The sequence below is a fragment of the Merops nubicus genome, unplaced genomic scaffold, assembly GCF_000691845.1.
Source record: "Merops nubicus isolate BGI_N331 unplaced genomic scaffold, ASM69184v1 scaffold11254, whole genome shotgun sequence".
In the NCBI taxonomy this organism is placed as follows: domain Eukaryota; kingdom Metazoa; phylum Chordata; class Aves; order Coraciiformes; family Meropidae; genus Merops; species Merops nubicus.
This window is the reverse complement of record NW_008603631.1, coordinates 82,144-104,690: the sequence shown is the minus strand read 5'-3', so window position 1 is coordinate 104,690 and position 22,547 is coordinate 82,144. Positions and strand designations below refer to the sequence as shown.

At 41.6% G+C, this 22,547-nt stretch overlaps 1 protein-coding gene across 1 annotated transcript in view; it reads right to left on the bottom strand.

The window, feature by feature from the left end:
• Window positions 1-6,904: 6,904 nt before the first annotated feature.
• Window positions 6,905-22,547, bottom strand: part of LOC103771438 (cytoplasmic dynein 1 intermediate chain 1-like) — a gene marked incomplete at its 3' end in the record, with an annotated part of 55,485 nt that continues 39,842 nt past the window's right edge. The window contains exons 6-9 of the mRNA XM_008938736.1: window positions 16,664-16,810; window positions 11,864-11,977; window positions 9,033-9,166; window positions 6,905-7,049 (exon numbers count right to left, since the gene is read on the bottom strand). Of these exons, the coding sequence (XP_008936984.1) occupies window positions 6,905-7,049; window positions 9,033-9,166; window positions 11,864-11,977; window positions 16,664-16,810 (540 nt within the window). The remainder of the gene's footprint in view (window positions 7,050-9,032; window positions 9,167-11,863; window positions 11,978-16,663; window positions 16,811-22,547) is intronic.

The following is a 22,547-nucleotide window of genomic DNA, read 5'->3' as shown; positions in this document are numbered from 1 at the left end:
TTCCATGTGCAAATAAAGCTTTCACTGCTTCAGCTGGATTTATGTTAGGGTTTTTTGAAACAGAGTTTAGCCCACTGAGTTTTTCAGAACAGCCTTGCTATTTTAAAAAGTTGTTTTATTTTTATGTGTGTGTACCGTCCTTCACAAAATGTTTCCTAAAGAAGCAGCACGGGTCGCATGAGCAAATGAAGTATGTTGACTGGCTGAAGAATATATTCCTATTACTTTTCTAATATTTCTATACTGAAAACCAAAGTCATGAGAAATGTTTCTTGTGAAGAACTTGGGGCTGATTTCAAGCCACCTGACCTCACTTTGGTTTTGCTCTTTAAAATTACCTAGAAAATACCATAATCTTCTTTTTTGTACAGCTGGATGAGAGCCAGACCTCTGGCTCCAGAGGTAAAGGGCAAAACCTAAAAAAATCCTGTCTGAACAGGCAACTCCACCCTCTTCCCCAAGTCAGCTTGGCCTTCTGACAGAAAATTAGCTCTGAAGTAAATTCATTCATTGCCTTGTTTTTGGACAAAATTCAAAATTCTGAACTCACACCACATAAAGACCGTTTCCATGAAATGCTGCATGCTATTTTATCACCCTTCCCTATAATCAGATAAAATTAGCATTTTGACAGTGATTAATCAGATTAATCCTTTTAGTTGCTCTTATCAAGGAGAAAAGCCAGCATGGGAAATGCAGTGTTGTCAAAGGAAGGCAATTGCCATATAATCGGAGTCAAGACGGAGCTCTGTATTATGATGCAGCACTGAGAGGGACTACTCCAGCCAGGCATCCAAAATAAGAGGAGTGAAATCGTCCCCTGAGATAGACATTTGAGCCCTACCAAAATCAGTGGAAGGGAGGAGTAGTAAATGATTCCACAGAGAGAAGAAAACAGGGAGAACTGCCTGTATTAGATCCACCTACTCCCAAAATAGACTAAAGCTTTGGTTTCCTTCACAGTACATTGTTTCTTTTCCTCTTTTTTATCCCCTCGATGTTATTTCTTATGCCTCCCTAAACTCCCCATACCCTTTTGAGATCACCCACCATGGCACTAGAGACAGGTGCAGATTGCATCCAGATCCAGTGGGGTGGTAGATGCAGAAAGCCAGAGGTCTTGACACCCCTACAGTTTGATTCAGCATCTGGTCAGAGCACAGCCTGGATTTCTTCTGCTTGTATCTTAGCGTTTTTGGCTGCAAAATCAAGGGAAAGCTGTGTGTGTGTGGCATGGAATAAAGAGGCTGATTACTTCCTGGTAGTGGTTTAGGAGAAACCAGAATAAGAAGGCAGACCCAGGAGCTCAGAAGTGCTGCCACATCTGCCAGTTGATATACGACCTGAGGCTGTCCAGATACAAGAAAGCCATCAAAAGCTACAACAACTGATTGTCTGCCAGACTTGGGCTCCTGTTAGTGCGGAGTAATGGTGGTGCCTCCAAGAAATGTCTAATGTGTGCATTGCATTCACTTCTTTCCAGTGGCTGCATAAGAAATGAAAGTATGGAAGGCCTAACTTATAAAGGATCCAGGAGGATCCAATTTCATATGCAATAAAGAGTAATCTAAAATGGCTCATGTGCTCATCTGAATATGGCCCAAAGGATTTAGGAAAACTTAGAAAACATTAAGAATGTTAAGAAAGCATTAAGAATGAACAAGTTCAAGACTGAAAGTAGTGATATTTTCTAAATTTTACTATGTCCAGCTGTCATCTACACTTAAGTGTATGCAAGGTAAGGTACATGAGTAACTTCTGCATTTCACTAGTCCACATCGCTGTCGGAGACCTGTCTGATCCTGTTACAAACTGGAGAAGTAGCGCTGGCCCCAAGTGGACAAAACTGGTTTTCATCAGGAAGCGTCAGCACATGAAACTCAAAGCTTCACTCTGAGAAGATCCTACTTGCAGTGAAACCAGAGTTATTCATAGGCACAAGGTGCAGCTCAGAGCGAAATGACAAGATTCTCACAGCACTTTCTTCCCTTAGGGAAGACACATGTTCCAGTCCTACTCAGGCAGACCTTTGCAGCGTGGCTTGGTGCCCAAACCACTGGCTTACAGCATACTCTCGTGGAGCTCCTACGCTCTTCATAAATAATTGAATATTCACCAGAATAGGAATATCTTCCAAAGGCAGGGGAATGCTATATACCATTAACCACTAACACTGATGTCTCTAACCTGTGATCCACTCTAATCACCTACCACGGAGCTTCACTCAAACAAGTCATTGGCTCCAGCTTTTCCAATTACAGTTAAAACAATTATAATGAGGAAGAATTTAACAAGTTGTTGTAATAGTTCACCAAGTTTACTGTCCTTTTATCATGACTACATGCTTGACTACATTTCTGTTTGGATCTTTAACTTCAGTTAAAGAAATGCTTTCTATAACACAAGAGGCTCTCACTCACCCACTTAATGTGATTGAAATTATACTAGAAAAAATCTGAGCCAGTAACCAGATATCTTGATAGATGGTATTTGTAATGTAAAAAATAGTAAGTTCTTAATCTCAAAAAAGTGTCGACCTGACCCTGTTATTTGCTAAAACTTTAAAAATTGCCCATTTGTGAGTGCATTGTTTTCTTGGTGACTAATCCACACAATCATGTAATGCTCCGATGCACTCTGCTACACATTTTCCATAATAGTAAGCTTAGTCTGTCAATTTGATCTTATCAGATCCTATCAGCCAGGTCTTTGGGGAAGGGGTTTGTGGGGGTAGAGGTACCTGTCTTCAGCAACACCACCACCACCACCTGCTTCTTTGCACTGTTCTAGTGATAGGCTTCAGCTTGACCTTTGAGGAGGCAGAGTTAACCTCTAGACCAAATTGAAACCAGTGGAGTTTGAAGATGTATGCTGATAGGAAAGTATGGAAGTGAAAAACAAAATCATTTCCTCCAAGAGTCAGGAGGATGTGTTGATGCCAGGATAGTTAGCAAACAGATGGACATAAGGTATTGAAGGTACAGAAATGTACGTCAAGGCACATAGCATAGAAATGTGAAATCTTGCTGTTTAAAATGTGTTTTCTCAAAAAGCACAACTGACTGCAGTCTGGAACAACACAGGGCATCAAAAGAGAAGGTTACCATGTGAGAGCATGAGAAAGAGAAGACAAAGGAGAGGGACTAGGAACGAGCTACCATTGATGGACATGCTGGTAAGGCAAAACTAAGCATGGACACAAAAGTAGGTAGTTTATCACCGAAGGCATACGTATCCTCTGGCTCAGTTAGTCCTTGATAATAGTTATGTGGTTGCCCTACTACCACTTTGCTCACCTCCATCCCTCCTTCTGATTATGGCATTCACCACCATCACTTAAACATTAGGCAAAGAGGGAGATAAGCATGGCTGGGGGTACAGCAGTGCTGTTACAGTTACTCTCTCTTCTAGTCATCTGCCCATCTGAGCATGACTTAGGCACAGACACAAGAGGAGAAAAACAGTCATTAGCACATCCCCTCAATGGAAGGATAAGAGATAAAGGAGACCTGTGAAGGATGAAAGAGGTAACAGAATATAGCTCTCTGTCCAGACCTTTAACTCCCTCAGCAGCAAGCCATCTTCTAGGCTTTAGCCAAAACTAGCTTATGCTTTGCTATGCTTTAACAATTCCAAGGTAACTCCTGTCCCTTGACAGGATATCTAAAAATTCTCACTCCAAACAGCAATTGCTGTAATAATAACAATGCTTACATTTCATTATTTAACCTCAGCTCTTCATTCATAAGGATTAGTGCTTAATTAATTAACAACACTTAGCAGTTTACCTCTTCAAAGCAGCGTGCAGACAATACCTAATTAAGGGCAGAACTCCACAGCCACTTCACATCAGGAATTCCTTTTGACACCCTCGAATCCAGGAGTCGCTCACATGGTGTGGCATGAATTCAAGTTGAAAGCCCCATTTACTTTATCAGAAACCAGGTGATGCCCTGACTACCAAGTGACTGTCTTTGCAAATTCTTTTTCTTTTCCTCTTCCTTCTGGTTTCTTATTATTCACCCAGGGATCTAATTATTGGCTAATGTGATGGGTGATAATGTGAACCTTGTATTAGTGTTATCTACAAAACCTTCATTCTTTCATTAGTGAAAACCTTGCTCTCAGTCACCTGGTTGAACTGCTTTTGGATAGAAAATGTGTTAACCACAGAAACAGATTAGAAAATGTCAAGGCAGAGTTTTCAAGGGGGATAGTGCTCTCAATCCGTCTGTCAAATGCCTGCTATGAAAGTGCCTTTCTTGTAAGAACTCCAGGGTGCTACACAACATCAGTAGACAATATAAACACAGAGCTTTTATGGTTCACTTTACAATTGGACATTGACTCTGAACCTGTGAAACAGAAAGGAATTGAATTTCATGACCAAAGAGGATAATGTGCACAGGATTAAGTAGACAACACTGGTGGAAGCAGGAAAGCAATACGGCACTGGATGCTGACAGAGAGATTAAATTTACAAATAAGAAACCAAAGGAATAAACCAATTCTGAGTAATCACTCAGAAACCAGCAGTAGCACTCAATGCTTCATATCAATCCACTACTTCTTTTTTTTTTTTTTCAGCAAATCAAACATGCTGATGGGTTTATTCAAAGCCCACTGATTGACCAAGCCCTGACTATGGGAACTGAACAAAGAGAGCCCTACATATGTAATAGATACAGCCGAGAGAATTATCCAGGCAGTATGGTAAAAAACCTTCCGTCAGTGTCAAATTGGAAGAAGAATAAAATATTCATCACAGTTCAAGAACTTGTCTCGTGTCTCAGAGGGTGTCTTCACAGGGCAGTGGCTGACAGTGCAGCAGCCTGTGGCTGCTGTTGCTCAAACCTGCTCCAGAAGAAAGCAAGTGATCCAATACAGCAACGTGGCTTCCAGCTCTGAGTAGTGCTGTAGTGTGTCACACGCACGTCACAGCTCACATCAGCTAGGCCAAACGGCTCTCTCAGGAAGCCCCTCCTGCCGGATGAGCCACACCTTGACAGATAGTAGAAATTTAACTGATTCGGTTCTCTGAAAACTGACTGTATTGAACAGAATCTGACCTAACCATTTTGGCACTGAATTCCTCCACATGGACCGTGTGCTGCTAACGGCAGTATCTTTGTGACCCTAATATACTGTGTTAGTGTTACTGCTAACTTCAAAAATCTCAGACATTTAAAATAAAACCCCAGGCCTTATTATCCCTTAATAAAATGTCATTTAAGCTGCAGATGGATGAGACCCTTATTGCCATATTCAGCCTCAAGCTGAGGGTCAGATACTCATCCTAGACTTTACTCGACATGTATGTTTGGAATTTAGTACCTGCCTTTCATCTTTCCCCAGCCCCCATTAATTCTTTTGCCTTTACTCAGCTTCGACTTCAGCCCTCCAATATTCCTTTGTCACCAGTCACAGCTGTTCAGGACTCCCTCATCTCAGCCTAGCCAGCCTCAGCCTGATTACACCTGAGCTCTGCATCACTCAGTTGCCCTGCAGCCCTTTCTAACATCCTAGATCCATTCTAGTCTGCTCATGACCAATGCCCTGGACCAATTCTACATTGGTTAAGGCTGGGTGAATCTGGCTGATGCAAATTAGATGAATCATGGACTTTTCTTACAACAAGTTCCCTAAAATGTAACTCTCAAGACAAAACTGTCAGCTGTGGTCAGTGTTGATCAGGAAAAGATAGCTGTTAATTAGCAATACCTGTTAATTAGCATGCACACTGGATCAGGCCATTAACAAATGCAATGTGAAGCTACTATGAAAGCTAATTCAAGTCATTATCTAGGTAACTGTGTTTCTATTTCCAGCACAACACTGTCATAAGAGACCTTCTGATCACTTCTGTATTTACATTTGCTGTGCATCTGTACTAGCATCTCCAAGCACTGATGTCTTGGAGGAACACACACTGAGATACTTCCTGACTGAGCTCAGCTTCCAGTACGGGAACTCAGCTGGGTGCATCTCAAGATGTGAACCGAACACAGGCATAAAAACATGGCTAAGACAAAAGTCTGGCATTTAGAAGGCAGTTCTCTGCTCTGGTTTATGACAAAAACCACTACTCAGATTACTCATATAATAACAATTTTACCTCATTCTCCTGTTTTACTCAGCCTGTACAATGGAACAGGTTGGTCTGTTTAGTCTGTCCCACAATTTTCACTCATGTTGCCATTACCCTATATTCACAGAGTGCATGGGGTCTTTGGCTTTCAAAGCTTCACAGGACTGTGTATTCATTTCTGCTGTTTATAGTGCTCTCCCTGCAAGAGGACACAGGGACACATCCATAGAGTACTCAGCAACAGATTCATAGTAGTCATGAATGTAAGTTCCAGCATGTATTTTCTCCCTGCTTCCAGCCATCAGTGTCTAATGTCATTATGACAATTTATACTTTTTGGCTACCACAGCCTCCTACAGCAAAGAATTTAATGAGTAATACTGATTGCATCAAGTCATACATGTTTCCCCTTTGCTTCAGCAGAAAAAAGTGTTTCTGCTGCTGCACCATCGTGGTGCATAGTATTAGCCTTGCAATTTAGCCTGCACAGGGAAGTCTGGATGGATTGTTTAATGACTTGCAGTGCAAGACATTCTAATCTCTTTGCCTAGTGAAATTGCTCAGCACTGGGATTAATACTGAAGTACAGACCAGCGGAAAATATCTTTAAAAGGCAAGGGTACAGTCCAGGGTGAATATGGTTGACAGTTACACTAGGTATATGAGCTGCTTATAGTTTTATCACTATGTGTATTCTAAGCACAGTCCTTCAATTAATTGATTCCTAGGACTTGATATAGACAATATCGAAATATATCTGACAATGGCATTTTCACAAGTAGCATTACCCATCCCACCCCAGCTTGGATTTCTCACCTTTGTGGTCCACAACTTGACTGTCCAGTCAAATGATGATGTGACAAAGAGATGGGAAAAGTCAATTGGACCCACTGCCATGTGACAATTGATTCCTGTGACGGGTCCTTGGTGGCCTTCAAAAATTTCACCAATGCCAGCTTTACTGCAGGAAGAAGAGACATTTGCATTCAGACAGTGATTTAACATCTGGTATTTTAACATAATTTTTCTTCACTCTTAGATTCTTGTTGCCTTTTAAAGTTCCATTTAACGTGTAAATCTCTCTTTTTTCAGAAAGGCCTTTGCCTGCAGATGTTTGCTCCTGTGGGCACAATTATCCAGCACAGGGAGATTTTTTCTTACTTCTGAAGACTTGGTTTACTCACTTTTATATACATTATCTACTATTGTAGCTTGAAATAACATTTATGTATACTTATAAAATAATCAGAAATTATAAATATACTATAGCTTATGCTTCTGAGTAAGCCAATATCACAAGGAATAACATTAAAATACAAATGCAAATATGTTAATGACTTATCAAGAGCAATTCTTTTTCTCTTAAATATCTAAATAACTTTCCACAGTAGTTAATCAAGTCACTAGGAAGCAAATCCTTTTTCAGAAAAAGTGAGGGAACTGTTCCTGTGATCAGGTATCATGCAGCCATTGCTCTCAGCAAGGGGAGATGTACATTTTGTCAGCCTGAGGGTAGAATAGCTATTAGGAAGGAAAAATACAATGCTGTGCAAGAGAGAATGTGCACAGTTTTCTTCTTCCTGGAAGCAAATGACACCAGATCAGTTGTCAGTGCTGTCTCACCGTGTACGCAGAAAGGGGGATCATGAAATTGCCCTTATACATTATAGAAAACTTGCAGATGGAAGAAAATACATTAAAAATAGCCCCAGCTCTGGTAAGGCTGCCAGCCCTGTGCCAGTGTAAACAGAGCATACTCAAAGAGGTGAGGAGCTGGACTGGAGGAAGTTGGTTCCTCAGATTGCTAGTGTGGTGTCCCTTCACCTTTCTTGTTGACCGTGACAGCATGGCCTCATTTAGGCTCCCCTGCCAGACCTCGCAGCATGTGCTGGAGCAGGGGCCGAGTTTTGCAGTGCCTCTGCAATGCTGGGTACAAAGCACGCCTCTTATTTTATCCTCATCTGTCTGCCATGTGATCGGTAGGATAGGGGGAGTTCTGGAGCACTGAGAACACCTTGTGTATCTGCTGGGCTTTGCATACCCTTTTGCAGAATAACATATGGCTCGCCACTGTGCTGGGCTGAAGGACACAGGAGCCTCTGGAAATAAAACATGGATGACAGTAAAAAGCTCTAGGAAAGACAGGCAAGAGCAGAAAAGGTGTGCATTTGTTGATGGTCAGCAGAAGGTTTAATAAAAAGATGGACCAACAAGACGATCTGGCATCTTCTTCTTGTGAGGAAGAAACTAGGCATGTCTGAAAGATCAGAAGTGAGCAATACCCTTGGGCATGCTTCATCTATCCTAGCAGCCTAAGACTAATTTAATCCATCAGCTGCCACGCAGTGCTGCGCAGAAGTACCTGGCACTGGATGGCCATGCACTGGGACATGCACGCTCTGTTTCTCACATACACATGTGCCCATGGTGGCTTTTCTCTGATATATGCCTGTGGAGACTGAAGATAGAGCTGAGGATGATAAAAAACAAAGTGGATTACCTCTCTTATGAGTGGTTCAGGCCTGGTTACCCTGCAACAAAACTGTCTTCTAGGGCCTATTTTGAGCTGCCCAGACATAGCTACCTACATCTCAGCTAGCTGTCTAAACCTTTGTCTCACTTCATGGGTGAGGAAGAGGCATTTCCGAGGTCCCAGTCATCACTTCTTCAGGCAGATGTCTGAAAAAGGTAAAGGAAATCAAGCCCTAAGAGCAGTCATTGCTCCCCACCACTACACAGGGAGTGGGGGACAGTTACCTCAGTGTAACTGGCTGTAGCATGGATGCTCCAAGTCAGGAGACTCCTGTCCTAGTTGTGCAAATTAGAACAGTACAGACAGCACTGATCCAAGAGAAAAACCAGGAAAGGCTGCCCACACACACTTGGTTACTTCACACCAACACAGGTACACAATGTTATTTAAATACAAAGTGCTGAACATCACCTTCCATGACGACAGGCTGTGTAGACTGTTCCCTCTTCACTGCCAACGACAAAGTTATTGACATCTCCAGTTGGGAAAGCCATTCCTGTAACCGCCACTGGTTTGGACTTATTGTACACTAGCTCCATGCTCTCCTACCAAAACAGGTCTTTGTTATTATTCTACAATCATCCTTCTGTTTGGCTGATTTGTTTTGGTTTTGGTTTTCCTGATTAATTTCTGAATGTTACACAATATAGCAGGAGGGGAAGAGGAAAACATCTGACCCAGTCACAGGATTTTGTTTTCTACATAGGACGTTGTGAGAAGATGCAATGTCACAAACTAAGATGCACTGCTCCTGCCATCCCCCTCCCACTGTCTGTCACACATCTGAGAGTGGCTGGAAGTCTCTGGTCTTTGCTACATCATCTTAAATCAGGCAGAAATGACAGGTGAGAATTTAAAATCTAATGGTGCAGAAACTAAAGATAATACCTTAATGGTTACACTTGCCAGCCCCAGGCTCTAATAAAACATTCAACACCTTTCTATTTACAAACAGTTTTTAAATCAGTTGTTTGTCAGGAAACACATGTACTACCATGTGCACCTGAGGCATTTATCAGACTGTACCGCTTGCAGACCAAAATTTAAAAGTCGGAGATCTGTCACTAACGGCTTTGTAAGCACTGCTTTTCAGGGATATTTTGAGGTAACCATAAACATTCCCTCTAGACTCCACCATCAAGCTACAAACCAACAAGTGTATTTTCTTTTTTATTTTGGTAGCTGTATCTCAAAGTAAATCAGTATGTCCATTTTTGCTATTGCAAGTACAGCCAGCATGAACAGTTTGTGGCCAGTGCAAGATGCATATGCTTTGAGCAGATTTTACACAACTTTTTGGTTGCTCAGCCTAAAAGGTGTAACCCAAGAATACACAAAGGGGCTAAGGGGCTGAATGATTTAGCAATTTTAATTTTTATCTATTTAAGTGGGTATGTTTTCTATGTTTAAAATGCCTAAGTTGCTGTTTTCCTAGGGCCAAAGCCTGTAGTGTTTTTCTCAGAAGGCCTTTTTGCTGTAGCTACAGAAAGTGGACATCCCTGTCAGAAGAGAGGGCTGCAACTCCACAGGGAAATACTTTTGCTTGCGTTATACTTTCCTTTGAAATACATTTGGTTAAAAAGGCAAAACAAGACCTGGAAAATGCACTGGCAGAGCACCAGTGGATCATATAGATCTGTGAAAATCTTCTGGGGTGAGACCATCATTTAGTGTCTCTGTGGAGACATGGACAGATACTGTGGTGGACTCTCTCCTCCCAGTGCCTACACCACGGCTGTACATGAGTGCTCTGGATCTGTGTCTGCAGAAAGTTTCAGACTGACACACATCAGCAACACTCTGCTCCTCCCAACTTAAAGCTACGGCATGTAGCTTGACATAAATTCCTGTACCTCTCTTCTAGATCGCCATAGGCCATGCGCCAAACTTCAGCATAACGTGGGGAGCATTCCCACCCTTGTTGAAAGCCACTTTTGGCCATCTGCATGATGAAGTACCCAAACTCAGATGTTCACAAATCTCTCCTTCAAAATTTAGTATTCCAGTCAGTGGGCCATTTTAGATGCCTCCACTTTTATTCTAGAGGAGTACTGGTTTCTCAAAGTCTCAGGACATGATTACCAGACTCATACTGTTGCCTTACATGAGCATGAGCAAGAGGAACTTTGAAGTTGGCCTCACTTGGGGGAGTAGATACTTTGACTTCCAGAAGCACCTTCCATCCTAAAATTTGACAGTTCTTCTACCCCAGAGTAGGTATCTGTAATGGTATTATCACACTGGGATAGAATGAGTTGTCCTCCAGAAGTGTAGTCTTTCTCTTACATTAACTGTAAAGGGGATTTACTAGCTTAGATTTGACATGGACCTAAGTTTTAGATGGCTGTGGTGAGGATAGAGGAGTCCCACCTCTTGTCTCAAAATTGAAAAGCAAATAATTCAATAGTAATTGTGTATTAATGCATAATTAACAGGTGATTAACGGAATCTTCAGGAGGAGTTTCTATGCAGCACTTTGAAACAAGATCTCGTGATGCTTAGCAAAAATGGTACTAAATTTTCTTTTTCTTAGATATTATATATAAAAAAGTGATGCATTGGAATAGAAAATGTACTGCTCCAGAAGATAACACTTAAAAGATGCTTTCCATAGACTTCTTTCAGCATCCGACTCTTTGTTTAGTTGCCATTATTATAATCGCTAGTGGTTTGGGCAATTTTCCTGAGTGTCCTTTCTTTTCTGATACAAAGAAGACTGGGGGAATGGGGGTGTTTTGCAGGGGGGGAAGACAATAGTAGCAAACATTCCAGAGGTGGGAAATTAGTTCTAAAACTTTTTATTTTCATTGTTTGTTCCTTTGGCTACTGAAAGCAAGCAGCTTTCTGACTGTGTGTTGGAAACCCATAGTGCCTAGGAAGCGTTCAGCAGCAGTGCAGTCCAGTCCGTATTTGTTTGGCAATGCTGTAGACCAAGTGCAACTCATACCACAGGCAACTTCTGTAATTACTGTGCTTTAAAATGGATTATTTCATTTTCACTTGAAGCTGACCTGTGTATTAACGTATTACAATAATTACATGATTTGTGGTAAAGGAAATGGGGTTTGGCTCTTAGCAGAGACTGCTGGAAGCAAGCTGTATTCTTTCAAGTGCATCCATTGGGTTTTAGTTTGTATAGGACATGAGGTTTTGGCTTTTAGGAGCCATGTTCCATTAAAGCAGGTATCCTGCTCTACTGAAGGTACCTTTTTTTGGTCCTGTATAAGTGAAAACAAACCCACCTGTGGAGTCGAGAGCATGTCCAGGCTCCAGGAGCACATTTTGCCATCCGTGGAGACAGTAATGAGATTGTGCGCATTCTGTGTTCCAACTACATTCACGCAATACACAGGATGCTGAAAACATATGAACACTGGAAATTAGAGAGCCATTCTCACATCTTCATGAGCACATTTCTACTGTCTCATATGTTATTTTAAAAAATGATTGAGTAGTAATATCATAATGTAATGCCTGGAAAATAGAGGACTCAGCTTTTGCCAGGTAGGAATTGGTTTTGTTTTTTTTTTTTTTTTTAAAATTTAAATTTTAAAAGGCACATTATGGAGGGCAAAATGTTTTGAAAGTTTCATTTTCCTCATAATAAAAGAATCCAGTTGAGTAATGCTGTGAAAATACTGAATTATGTGGATGAGATTTCACCCACAGGGACATATATCATTCTACCGATGGCTTTTGACACTGAAAATAACTGGCAGAAAGAGGCAAAATGAAAAACTTTATTCAAGAAAACAGCTGCATAAAACTTGAACTTTCCTAGAATTTGGCTTGCATGATAAATATTTGCAAATGTAATTCAGCTGAAAAACACGAGCAAGTCCATCAGCATTCTCTAGCACTGGCCAATATACTAGTCAAAATCTGTCATTATAAATATAGAGTGATTAAATTTAGGGTGCTACACCTGGTTCACCATAGCATACTCACTCCCTGGAGACTGAATTCCACTTAGTATGCAATAATGAAATTGAGCTATTCCTTTTCTAAGGAAGTTGGTAACGTCTTGAGCCTAAAGCATCACCTGATGGTGACATATGAGGGGTGGTTCAAGTTCAGCCATCTCCAGAATGGAAAACTGTCAAGACTGAACAATAAAATCTAATTGTCTTTGACCAGTGCAAATGGTATGGCTGAACTAAGTGTAAGAAATACGCACGAGTTAAGCAAAATAAAATTTTCTTTCTCTGCCTGTTTTGCTGATGAATAGGAGACCTGCGTCTCCAGGAAGAAAAAATACTTTTCACTAATAGTTACCTTCTTTAAAGGAAATGAGGACCAACTTACAAGAGATCCTTATAGACCTTCTAAGCCAACTCCATGTAGGGTTAGAAACCTAGCATTTGCTCCTGCTGAAAGGAACGGCAGAACTACCACTTATTTTAGACTACTTCAAGATCCAGCTGCAGGTCACCTATGTAGTCAGCAGGGAAAGGCAGAAATCTACAGAGCACTGGCTGTATCAACAAAATTTGGGTTTGATACCTGAAAGAGCCCAGTAAATGCTCCCTCCCTAGGAGCAAAAAGGGCAGCACCTGAACTCGCCCTGTGCATACGCGCACACTGAGGGTGCCCTCGGCACTTGCTGCTGCTGCAGTGGTGCCTTGTGTGTGGGGGCCACCTGTACACACCAGTTAAGTTGCAAGGTCCATTCTGGTGCTGATTTTTCTCTTTCTCTCAAGATTGTCAGGCACCTGGTTTTCCTCAGATCATTAAATGGACCCCAGTCTGTCCCTCACATCTCATGCTATTACTTTCTACTGCTTAGTAGTGACCACAGCGTTAAACATGATCAGCACATACTGATGTGTAAAATAAGCACAGACCAATTTTTTCATGGGTGTTTCACCTCCAGTAGTCAGGGGACAGAGTGGGTGGGATGAAGCTAAAGAAAGCAGCAGAATATCTAGAATATTTAGAGAGGAGGGAGAGAGTGAGCCACATCTTTCTAGCAGCACTTCAGTGTGCCAGGTCTGGTTTTAATCAGAGCTACCAGCCATCAATTTCATGCACAATAAAACTCATGGCAGAAATGAAAAGATGTAAGGAAAATGGATGAAAAAGACAACCAACTGTACATAACAGAAAGTCTAAACAGGCTCCTGCCTTTCAAAGGGTTGCTGCCAGCTTGCTTTTATTTATTTTGGAAATGAAATCATCATGCAAAAGGGTTTTGTCATAATTAAAATTTCCTGTTGTCCCAAGTGCAGATGTGTGGTGGGTGTGAAAGGAAATTAGTGAGTAAGCTGTGGGTTTTATTCTCTTTCCTGGTGAATCAACGCAGCAATCAGTGATACTAAACTTCAGGAAGGTTTAAGTCAGTGATAACAACACTATTTGTTTCAAATAAACAAGGTGAGGGAAAGAAAAAAGAATATTTTTTTCACATGTGGCCCAAGTTCAAAGTACAAAGTGGATATTTGACTGATGTATCTAGCAGTATATAAAATAACATTGTTACAGTAATGTTGTCTTAATTTAATCGTTTTTATTTTGTCGTGGCAGATAGGATTCAAGGCAGCATTTTGCAACCAAGACTTTATTTACAGTTTATATCTGTATATGAATAGAAAGTACTAATTTATTGTAAAATCTGATCACTCCTTAAAAACACCATGCTTTCCCATGTTAAACTGTGTAAGCATTTCCTTATACCAATCCATGACAACACATAAAGTGCCCATCCACAAATGAAAGTCATATATTTATATCTGTGGAAAGCAAACCATTGCATATTGTTTTATTGTAATAATAAAATCAGTTTAATATAAAATTTTAGGAGGTACAATTTTGTCTTAAACATTTTTTTGACTGTAAGGAATTTATTTCCCATTAACTTTTATTTTTCCACTAGATTTTGAGTTTCACTTTTTCAGTTTTCAGTGTTAGTCAGCTTCTTGCCACTAGTTTTCTGGTCTGCTACATCTCTAAATTGCACTTCCAGGAAAGACTGTTTCTTTTCAAGCAGGTTGAGCAATTTATTGGTGACAAAACAAGCAAAAACATTAGGGAACTGAAATGCAGTGATGAAGCTGCAATCCATGGCACAGATCATTAGATTATTACATCAACATTCATGATAGTGGAAATTTAGGGAACAATATTTGTACTGCCTGGCCCACTAAGTGTGTCAGTGCATACCTGTCATTTTTCAATACAAGAGACTTGCCATCATATTACTGGCCCCATGCTGAATCTTTTACATTAATTCATGTGGCATGGCTTCTAGAGTTGTCTTTTAACTCCAGAGATTATGTTGTCACAGTCAACTAAAAGCTGAACTGTGATCTGCAAATTCCAAAGATAAGAATCACAGAATTATAAAAGCTGGAGGTGCAAAAGACCTACCACTTGTCCTTTGCTCTGTTAGAGCAAGATTATTATCTTATTTCTCAGAGTGCTTTGTGTAGTTCAGTTTCTTATGTTCCAGGAAATCTGCATTTTTCTGCATTCTTATATCATATTTCTCCTTTCAGCCTGTATTTTCTTTTCTGCTTCCCCCTCAGAAATGGTCCCAAGCCCACTCCCAGGATAAGAAATGTTCACCATCCACAGAGTACACCTTCCAGCTCTTACGAAGAGGCTGCCTGAGCCCAAGCTCTGGAAGATGAGAGCTCAAGAACGCTCAGCATCTTAGTGCAGGATGGATGGGAGGTCAGAGCCATAGCAGAGAGAGGACCCTTTAGGAGGCAGTCCAGGCTTGTCTCTTCCTCCAGCACAATATGAGCACATTGCATATAATAAGTCTTCTACCACAGACAACATCTTTTTATCATAGAATCTAGAACTAATAGCATGTTTTGGGTTGGAAGGGACCTTTAAAGGACATCTAGTCCAACCCCCTTGCAGTGAGCAGGGACATCTTTAACTAGATCAGGTGTCTCGGAGCCCCGTCTAACCTAACCTTGAATGTTTCCAGGGATGGGGCATCTACCACCTCTCTTGGCTACCTTTTCCAGGTTTCACCACCTTTACTGTAAATAATTCCTTCCTTATATCCAGTCTAAATCTACCCTCTTTCTGTTCAAAACTGGTGTTCCTTGTCTTTGCTCTATAGGCCCTGTTAAAAAGTCTCTGTCTGTTTTATAAGCTCCTTTTACATACTGAAAGGCTGCAGTGAGTTCTCCCTGGAGCCTTCTCTTCTCCAGGCTGAACAACCTCAACTCCTTCAGCCTTTCCTCATAGGAGAGATGCTCCAGCCCTCTGTCATTTTTGTGGCCTTCCTCTGGACCCACTCCAACAGGTCTGTGTCTTTCTTGTGCTGAGGACTCCGGAGCGAGACACAGTACTCCAGGTGATATCACAGAGAAATTCTCTTCCTTCTCAGGTGTTTTCTGCTACTGCTTCACCTGTGTATCTCATCAGAGCCCCGTGCCACCATCACTATATCTGCAGGTATCTCTGTGTGTTGGCAAAATGCTCTTCCACATCATTCTGTTGAAACAAATTCCCAGTCATTGTGCAAGCTCTCCCCTATGGCCCTGTCTGGAGTTGGAGACCGTGACAGGCACTGATGTATGTCTCTGGTGGAAAGCAGAAGCAAACTGCCCCACTCCCTTCAAGGAAGCCAGTGTCTAGAGTAATAGGACTTCACTGAGACCACTGTAGGTGCCTAATCTGGTTCAAAAGAGAAACTTGTGTACAACAAGACAACAAAAAATTATTCATATTGCCTGCCGTGCTGGACCGACAGATACGCAGGCTCTGTGGTGACATGGTTCTCTTTATAGGCAATGGAGAGCAAGAGTTGCAGTGCCACTGTACTGGCATGAAGGTGCCTCACTGAAGTATTGTAATTGATCCTGCCCTCTTTCTGGGAGAGGAGGATAATTTCCTGACCTGACCATATGAAGTGTGATGGTTAAGCACTTATGGGAGGTAGCTGCATATCTCTTTCTTACCTTTCAAGGGCCACACCCATGTTTCCATCTGTGTGGCAACCAGCATTGGAGACACAACTAAACAGATCCACTTCCCTGCTGACCATCTCCTCTAAGTGAGGAGGAAGTGATTTTCATCCTTACCGTGTGAGCAGCAGCAGATAAGGGAGTTCTCTGAACTGGAGTGCGCCTGTGACTGCGGTTATCCCACAGGACAATTTGGCCAGAGTAAGTTCCGCCAACGACCAGGTTTGGGTGAAAGCGGGCAAAACAGACAGACATCACGGAGGACTGTAGTAAAACAGGTAGAGGAGAAAGGGGTTACATGGTCAGTCATCTTCAGTTCTCTCTGCATGAGCTCTTGCACATATTCCTTGCACACCAGTAATTCTGCTAAAGCTAAGAGGACACATGCAAAAAGCTAATTTTGACTCTACAATGTGTAGTTTCATTGGCTCCCAGGCTCTGAGCAACCTGATCTAGTTGATGATGTCCCTCCTCACTGTAGGGGGTTGGACTAGATGACTTTTAATGATCCCTTCCAAGCCAAACTACTCTATGATTCTATGAAAATATGCATCACAGGATGCTAAAAATCTGAGATAACGATGGGAAAGTGCTTAATGTCATTTCCAAAAGTGAGAACTTCAAGTAACCAACAAAGGTTGTCATCTTGGACCATTATTTCCCATCAGGGAGAGCTCTTTCTCTACTACTCCTCTGGTTTTTAACTCTCAAACAACTTGAGGTGAGTTTGTGAAAGACCCTCCAAAGTTTCTGTCAAAGTGTGCTGCCCTGCGAGCATCAGCTAAGAAGCTGCATCTCATTGTTGGATTGTTTACTGATTTCTCTGCTACAGAGAGGTCTTCTTCTAATAGCAGAAGGAATCACACTTTCCCTTACACCATTTGAGCAGAAATGAAGTTTTCCTCATTTTAATTACAGATGAGTTGCCTTCTTACATTTTCTTTAGCTAGGGATGCTGAGGAGCCAGATTGATGTGACGGTTACACTGGCTCTTGGGTAGAGTGCCCCACAAGCCAGTATGGACAGGTATCTATCCCAGCTGCCATCTTACAGTGTTTTTAAAATAACATACAACACCTGAAGTCCTCAAGGGAGCAGTCCCCAAAACCTTCATGTGCCAACAAGGTACAGCCAACAGCAACAACCTGCAAATCTTTCAAGTCCTCCATCCTCTTTCTAAGAAATTATTTCTCATTCTTATATAATTGGTCATGGATGTTATGTCTTGGTTTTATGCCAAGTGAAAAGCAAAAGCTACAGCATTTATATATTTTCCTCAAAATTCACACACTAATAAAGACAGTTTGCAAACAGAAACAAATACCATTTTTTCATCGGCAGTTCTAGTGACATTTACAAGAAACAGAGCAGGACTTGAACTGCTGCAGCAATCACAGTCAGAAAATTAAATTCACTGTTAGTGGTCACATTCTTAAAAATTCATTTTCTGTCTGTTTTCAATGAGTTTTGGTAACACATCGTTGTTATAGTTTAACGACTGGATATTCTGAAGTGGTGATGTTCCTATGTGTGAACTCAGCTTACTCAATGACAAAGGGATAACTAAATTACCATATTTCTGTTGCATAAAAAGCATGGCAGACGTTTAAGTAAAGTTTGTTCAGCTGGGAACATAAGAGCTGCCAAGCTGAACCAGACCAAATGTCTACCTAGCTGATGGTTTTGTCTCTGGCAGAAGTGGACTGAGCTATAAAAAATCTGAAGTGGGCAAATGTGTTGTCTTCTTTCCTTACTGCTTCTCATCCTGTTGTCTAGTGGCTAAAGATAGGTTTGAACTCATACACCAGAGTTTTAAAACCCATTCTGAGAGGGCTAGAATTAATTATGCTAACTCTTTAGGCCTACAAGAATAAAGCAAAATGTGAAGTTACAATAGTTTTTACTGAATTTATGTGGCTGCCTGACACCTATTGTTTAAAACCAGAGTATATGCTAAATTAACTTAGACATACTTATAGCATCCAGCAGTATATTCAGTACTGTTTTTTGCCTAATAAGATCACCAAGACAATTAAATAACCTGCCACTACCTATTTTCTTCCCCATTCTCTCTGGATTCTCATGGCTGTTCAGCTGATATCTTTGATCCCTTCCTTTCTTGACTAAAGCTTTTGCATATGGTTCTCTGATATTATGTAGTCTGGTATCTAATGACTAGATGATTAGTATACATAATTGCCTGTTTTAGTCCATATCTATCTAGGTAATTACTCTATGGTCAGAGAACCAAATGGTAGCTTCCAAACACTATTTCCAAATGATCTATTAGCATTAAGGATATGAAAACCCACCTCTGAGTTACAGCATTTAGGTACTGCCAAGAGGGGCTTAAAACTCAGCTACAATGCAGCTGCCATCCAGTTTCCACAGATCCCCCACATGTTATAATTAAAACGACGCAACAGCACATGTTCTACATTTTATCTCTCTGTTTAATGGCTTCATGCATTGTTTTAATCAGCCCCACTCATTCCTTATAACTAAGCTGACAGATATTCTTACATGAAGTAAAATAGCCAGATGATTTTAAAATAGTACATCTCCACCACTCTGTAAACCCCACAGCAGCTACAGGTTCCACATGTATTTTAAGAAACCCCAATTCAAACAGTCATTCCACAACAAAGTTCTGAGTTTGTCCGAAACAAACTTGGGAGACTCTGAAGCAGGGTGAAGCAGCCAAGTGGACAGTGTATTTTTAAATGTTGTGTTTTCATGGTTAGCATGTTTTTCAAGTCAGAATCCCAAAAAACAGTTGAATGGTCAGGATATAAACTGCTAAAGTGTGTTTTTCATAAAGTTCAAAAATAACCTACAGACATGACATGGACTTAAGCCCTCTGCACTACTTCTGGTTTTCTGTATCACTGCAAACTATCTTGCATTCCTCAGATGACGAAATATTCACATCCTTTTAATTATGTCAATATTATTTTTAACTGAGGAAAAGCTTCTGTCAAATATTAGAATTTAACAGTTTAAAGGACTCCACTCCATAGCACTTAATATAGTGATTATTTTCTTAAAGTTAATGGCAGTAGTCAGACAAGTAAGGTCTGTAAGATCCAGCCCATTCATTTAACAACTCTAAAAGCATTAATTTCTTAGCTTTAATGGTAGAGTGGCAGACAAGTCTCCAGTCTGTCTGAACAGCTCTATGTTCAAGGAGAGCAGCAGAAACCATTCTCTATAAGTCTCTTCTGCCTCCAGGCTGCCTCTTGTTTGCTGATTCAAGCAGTCTTGCTCCTCTAAAACAGTTTTGCTTCTGACTTCAAGGGGGAGGAACCAGCACATGGTCAGGTTTTAAAATTATGGTTATCCGTCTTTGCACTTCTGCCACACTTTTCTAAGGAAATCTCACTACTCTTGGCAATAAGGAGAGTAAAGTTTTCCAGTTTTTTCAGTTAGGCATATTTTATATGCTGTAGGTGCTCGGTTACCATTGCAAAGGACAGAAGCAGCTAGTTTCATAGCATACGGTGACAGTGCATAAGGAAATGTAAGAGGGATCATGTCAGAAGGCAATTCCTCAGGCAGTTTAGTGCCCACAGTGTAAAAGCTGCCTTTAGAGTAAGAGGTTCCCAGCATTATCTTTTTATGGGTGCCACAGGACAACTGTGTCTGCAAGCTGTCGGGACCTGCAAGGGACAGGCAAACCCCAGAGTTTGGTCATCTTAAGTTCTCTGAATTGCTCTGTGCAGTGAATCATGTCATTATTCACTTTAGCTTAACACTCTGGTGTTTTTGCCCCTCCATGCAAATACAGTCTGCTGGATTTAGTTTTCCCTGTCTCTCCTTAGCATTCTCTGCAACCCCACTAACCTATTTCCGGTATTCCTGGCTTTGTGATCTGCTGCCCAGATTTTCTACTTTTGTATCCTGGTGGTGGCTTTCTGGTGGGTACCAGCATGCTGGTGCTGCTGCCTCATGCGCAGTGTGAGCTCTGCTTGCCTGCGGAGGTGAGCAGCTCTCAAAGGGCCAGATGAGCGAGCCTGACTCAGCTCCAGGTGGGAGCACTGCCAGGCAAAAGGGAGTGAATCCCAGGCTGGTAAAGTTGGGATTTTTGCCTGGCAACTGGGCCATCCCGCTCCGCTCCCTGGAAGCTAGAGCTTCTGCTGCCAGCTGTGGCGGAACTGTGCTGTAAGCATGAGAAAGGGAGCCCGAGACGCCTGCGTTCCTGTCACGGCAGAGAGAAGGCTGACCCGGCGCCCTGCTCTGGCAGCTCTCAGCTCACCTCGGCCCGTGCCGTGCCAAGGGGAGCGTCGGCCCCCTCCTTCCCCCCATGCTCACACGCTCAACTTGGGCACAGAGCGCTCTTCAAGTGGCTGGCAGAGCTGGTTTTTATTTTAGAAGCTTAATCTGGCCCAGATTTGAATTAATGATGGCATATCCCTTCAACCACAGACAAACATGCTCGGGAGAGACAGTCGTTTGATTCTCCCTACCGAGAAGCCCGACCTCAATACCCACATCTGATGTGTGTAAGGCCCTAGAGATTTGGCTGTCTGTGCTCATGTCCGTAGATTCGGATGGCACTCTGCCCAGCCACCAGTTGAACAAGTTCACAAAGACCTGGGTGCTAAACAATAATGACTTTCAATAGGCAACAACTACTGCATTAGGCAAGACCTCTTCTGCAGGAAACCACCCCCGTAGGCAGCACTTCCATACTGGTGCCATATGCCTACACTTGACACCAGATGGATCTCAAAACAATACTTTGTCAGTGGGAAGAAGTGATCTGAGCAGTTCACAGGCATTTCTAGTCTCTGAAATACCAGGTTATATTGCAGCAGGCACTCAGGAAACTCCTGGGTAGATCTTCTAGCTGAGCAAACACATGTGAAAAAGCACTACGGTCTGTGGCGTGCTATTCTAGGTCACTTTAGCACAGGCAACAGCAGGCAATAAAATCAACTGCAGCTGAGATAAAGAGGCAGATCTTTCACCAGCTTGGTAGAATTGGCTTGGAGGGACTGAGAGCAAAGGGATAAAGCTGTGGTACTGCTCCTTAGCTGCAACCACAAAAAGGTGCCAAACTCATGATCCTTTATCCATAGGAACTGAAGAATATGGACTAGGTTTCTGATCACCTGCACCTGCCCTCCTGAGGATTAAATAAAGACTAAGGCCAGAAGTACACTTGCAATTTATTCATAATCTTTTGCTCTTGCTCCTGCTCATTAAGAACAACATTTAAAGAGTCTAAGCACTCCCAGTCCCTCTGAGAGCTGCTCTACCTTCATCTGGCCAGGCAATCAGGAGATCACCTCCTCGTGTTTGGATTGCTGTACACATTAATGTGGCTTCAGAACAGATGCAGATGATATACCTCAACTGCAAAGGTGGATTAAGATCTATCACCATCTAGAAACAAAATAGCAGCTGAGTTACTAAATAAAGCTTTTTTTTCCTGCCAGGCCAAGGACTGAAAATCAGCATAGACAGCAGTAGTATGAGAGCGGAACACTGATTTTTCTGGTTTAATGCCCTACTTCATCCCTTTTGCACCACCAAACAAGGTGTGAGGCACCTTGAAAGAGGCAGTTCTAGGGTGACTTTGTCCTGGATACTGAGATACCTGGGTTTGTATACTGCAACAGCGACTAATTTCCTTCCAAGAGTCTGGCTTATTTTTAGTTATAACTATTATGAATCTGGATATTTGTTTCACATAAATATCTAAGTCTAATTAAATAGTAATAAGTATATGGCAGAGAGGGTAGCAACAGAATTACAACTGGTTTTCCCAATTAAATTTGGAAAGGTACCTAGAACATGATTTATGTGTACGGAAGTCTTTACCAAAGAGGTTAACTCTTAATTCTTAAAGCTTCAAATGCCAAGGTTTCTGTACTGCTCCCCTACCCCCTGTCCAGCTCTCTTCCTATTCAGCTACAAAATAACATCTGAAAGATTTTGTGCTAGATATTATTTGTAGTACCATACAACATTCATCTTCTACTAAAAATAAAATAAA